At 32.4% G+C, this 3,545-nt stretch overlaps 1 protein-coding gene across 1 annotated transcript in view; it reads right to left on the reverse strand.

Moving 5' to 3' along the window:
* Positions 1–446: 446 nt before the first annotated feature.
* The window catches only part of ANXA4 (annexin A4), a 34,450-nt gene continuing 31,351 nt past the window's right edge, over positions 447–3,545 (reverse strand). The window contains exon 13 of the mRNA XM_015571467.1: positions 447–1,448. Coding sequence (XP_015426953.1) covers positions 1,389–1,448 — 60 coding nt within the window. The 3' untranslated portion in view covers positions 447–1,388. The remainder of the gene's footprint in view (positions 1,449–3,545) is intronic.

The raw sequence follows: 3,545 nt of genomic DNA on the forward strand, positions 1-3,545 counted from the left end.
GGCAGTTAATTTGCATATTGCCCTGATTAGCCAATGGGAAGCGTAGTGATGGTACGGTTAATTACCCTTTTTGTCTTTTATTAGATAGGATAAGTATTCCACTTAGAATGGATAGCATCACTCATTTTCAGAGAATAAATTAAATACCGGATTTGCCGGCGTATAAGACGACTGGGCGTATAAGACGACCCCCCACTTGGAGGCATCTTTTTCAGGGCCAAAAAATCGTCTTATACGCCGGCAAATATGGTACATTATTTTTATGTCATTAAGTAAGAATACCATTTGATATATGTGAACATTAGTTTTACAGCAGTAGGTGTACCAGTATATAAGACTAATTATGTTGTTTTTTTCCCTCAATGTTGTAGTTCTTAATAGAAACTGAGTAACACAAGTCCTTCAAAAATATCTTCCAGTTTCAGGATGAAAAAATTCACAAGTGGTAAAGTCGGATAAAGAGTATACCTCATCTTAAAGACACCATGTTTTATTCAAATTATTTTTCCATGATGTATACAAACTGAACTTTTTAATCAAAATAATTCTAGATTTGAAAGACACAGTGCAAAAGTAAATGAATACAAATTGACAAAATCCAAAATGACTTAAAAAATTATTTTTAGCACAAAAAAATTTAAGTAAAATGCAGAGCATTACATTCATCTTCAAACTGACTTAAGACATTAACAAAAATATTGTGGAATGTCCAGCATTTATGTTTGGTAACCAGACATATAGAATTTAATTTGTTCAGACAACTTGGTGATTTTGGTATACTTCAAATTGGAGAGAGTAAGTGATCTTAACATAAGATGTGATGGAGGAAGTATTTCACATCAAACATAGTAAAGATCAAATAATGCTATCAACAAAACCTAAACAAAGAACATTTGTGGGTGCTTTCAAACTATGAGTATGTGAAATAGGAAATTGGACAGATATTCTTACTAACTAGAAGCTCACAATTTCAAATTAAGAAATTACTATCCACTTTAGAAATAGGAAAGAAAAGTGATTTTAGAATAGCCTTCCAGTCTTCCACTTTTATAGATTTTCACCAAAAAGAAAACATGAAATCATTTCATATATCCCAATTTCTGTGAAACACAGATGAGGAAGAGATCTGTTAAAAACATGGAGCACATTATTATTTCTAATTTTAAATCTCCTTTTAAGTTTTATAAGCTTTGAATACAAGTACAGCTTTCAAGCATCATGAGTTATAATTATAGATGAATAATAACACAGTCTATAGCCTATAAGGCAAACGTAGGCGTTTTAATTTGGAAATAAGTGTTCTGAGATAATGCTAATAGCAGTGTAGAAAAATGAAGTTAAAAAATATCAAGGTTTTGGGAATCCTCTTATCTTCCCAGGATTTCAGTTTAATCATCTCCTCCACAGAGAATAAGCAGAACCTTCCTGTAGTCTCCAGATGTGTCACCCTGAGGCGAGGGAAGCAAAGTTAACAGTCAGATACATGAGTTCTAAAATGGAACACCCAGCTCGAAGTCTCTAGCTTTGTAAAGCTTGTCTGGATTTTTCGCAGAGTTTTAAAAATAACATTTGTTATTGCTTATTACAAAAGTAGTACTTGTAATATTACTGTTTGATGAAGAAAGAGAAGACACAAAAGAACATAAAAATCATCCATAATTCTACCATCTAGAGATTACTACTCTTAACATTTTGGTTTGTGCATATCCTTCCAGGCTTTTTTCTATGCATATAGGTTCCTATATGATGGGACTGTAGTATTTTGTATTCTGATTTTTTACTTAATATAGCCTGAATATTTCCCTATTTTAATGCATTAAATATTCCTCTACAGCATCACTAGTTAATGACTACAGAGAATTCCACTGTACATAGGTAAAATAATTTGTTTGATCTTCCCCCCATTGTTGGATATGTATATTGTTTCTAATTTTGCACTATTACAAACACTGCTGCAATAAGTACATCATAGTTCAATTTTTTTTGCATTTCCTTGATGATTTATTCAGGATAAATTTTCATAAAATGGGAATTACTAAATTAATGATCATGTATTTTCTTAAGTCTTTTGATAAGGGTTGCAAAATAGCCTACATGAAGGTGCTATAATTTCTACATAGAAAATTTGATGGGCTAATCAGTTTTTGCTAGTGCTTCATGGGCACTAAAAAAGATGGAATCTGTGTTTATAGGGTTCAAAGTTTAATTTACATCTGTTAAAATACATGTAATATATTCTTGTTTATACTTTGCCTCATTGATCTGCCAAAGAATAAGGGTATGTTAAAGTCTCCCTTGCACAGTATTTTTATCAATGTCATATTTTGGAGCCTCAAATGTCTTATTTTTATACTTGAATGCAATTCTATTTGGCACCTAAAGTTTCATAAGAATTTAATCTTTGTTGTGAATCACTGCCTTTATCAATATAAAGCAGTGGTTCTCAACCTTCCTAACGCCGCGACCCTTTAATACAGCTCCTCATGTTGTGGTGACCCCCAATTTCATTGTTACAAATTGAACATAATTAAAGCATAGTGATTAATCACAAAAACAATATGTAATTATATATGTGTTTTCCGATGGTCTTAGGCGACCCCTGTGAAAGGGTCGTTCGACCCCTAAAGGGGTCGCGACCCACAGGTTGAGAACCGCTGATAGGAAGTGACCCACTTTCTCCTATTAATGCCTTTTCTTCTTAAATTCTTTTTTTTATTTATAGTATAACCCTACTTTCTTTTTCGTGTTTGTCAAATGTTCTTTTCCCTGGTCTTTTTATAAGCTTCTTACATGTCACTGTATTATAGTTGTTTCTTATAAATACCATGGAGTTGGATTGTATATTTTTACCTTACATGAGAGTTTACTTATTTTTATTATAACTTACATTTTTACCTTATTTCTGTCATTTTTTATTACTTATATATTTTATATTTCTATTATGCCCTTTCTGAAAATTGTTATTGAATGGACAATGTATTCCTTATTTTTAGTCTTTTACAATGTTGTGTGTATGTACATACATATATATTTACATGTTTATATATATGTAAACATGTAATATAGATTTATTTATAGTGATGTTCTTCCAGGCCAATCAATACAGGATGTGGCAAAAGTAGATTTACAGTTGTTTATATGGAAACTAATATAATAACTAATAAATAATAAAACAAGATTAAACTTTCTTTCGCCTACTCACAACTGTAAGCCTACTTTTGCCCCCCCTATATTTTTGTACCCCATCATTTTAGTGTCTGTATAGTATTACATTGTATGGATGTTCCATAATTTATTTAAGTCACCCCCATTGGTCAATAAAAGATGAGAATACATAATACATTATACACTATAAAAGTATCTCATCCTGGCTGGTTTGACTCAGTAGATAGAGCATCAGCACACAGACTAAAGGGTCCCAGGTTCGGTTCCAGTCAAGGGCACATACCATGGTTACAGCTTCAATCCCTGGCCCTGATCAGGGTGCATGCAGGAGGCAACCAATCAATGTGTCTCTCTCATGCTCTTCTCCCTTCCATTCTCTA

Source organism: Myotis davidii, unplaced genomic scaffold (genome assembly GCF_000327345.1).
Source record: "Myotis davidii unplaced genomic scaffold, ASM32734v1 scaffold247, whole genome shotgun sequence".
NCBI lineage: Eukaryota > Metazoa > Chordata > Mammalia > Chiroptera > Vespertilionidae > Myotis > Myotis davidii.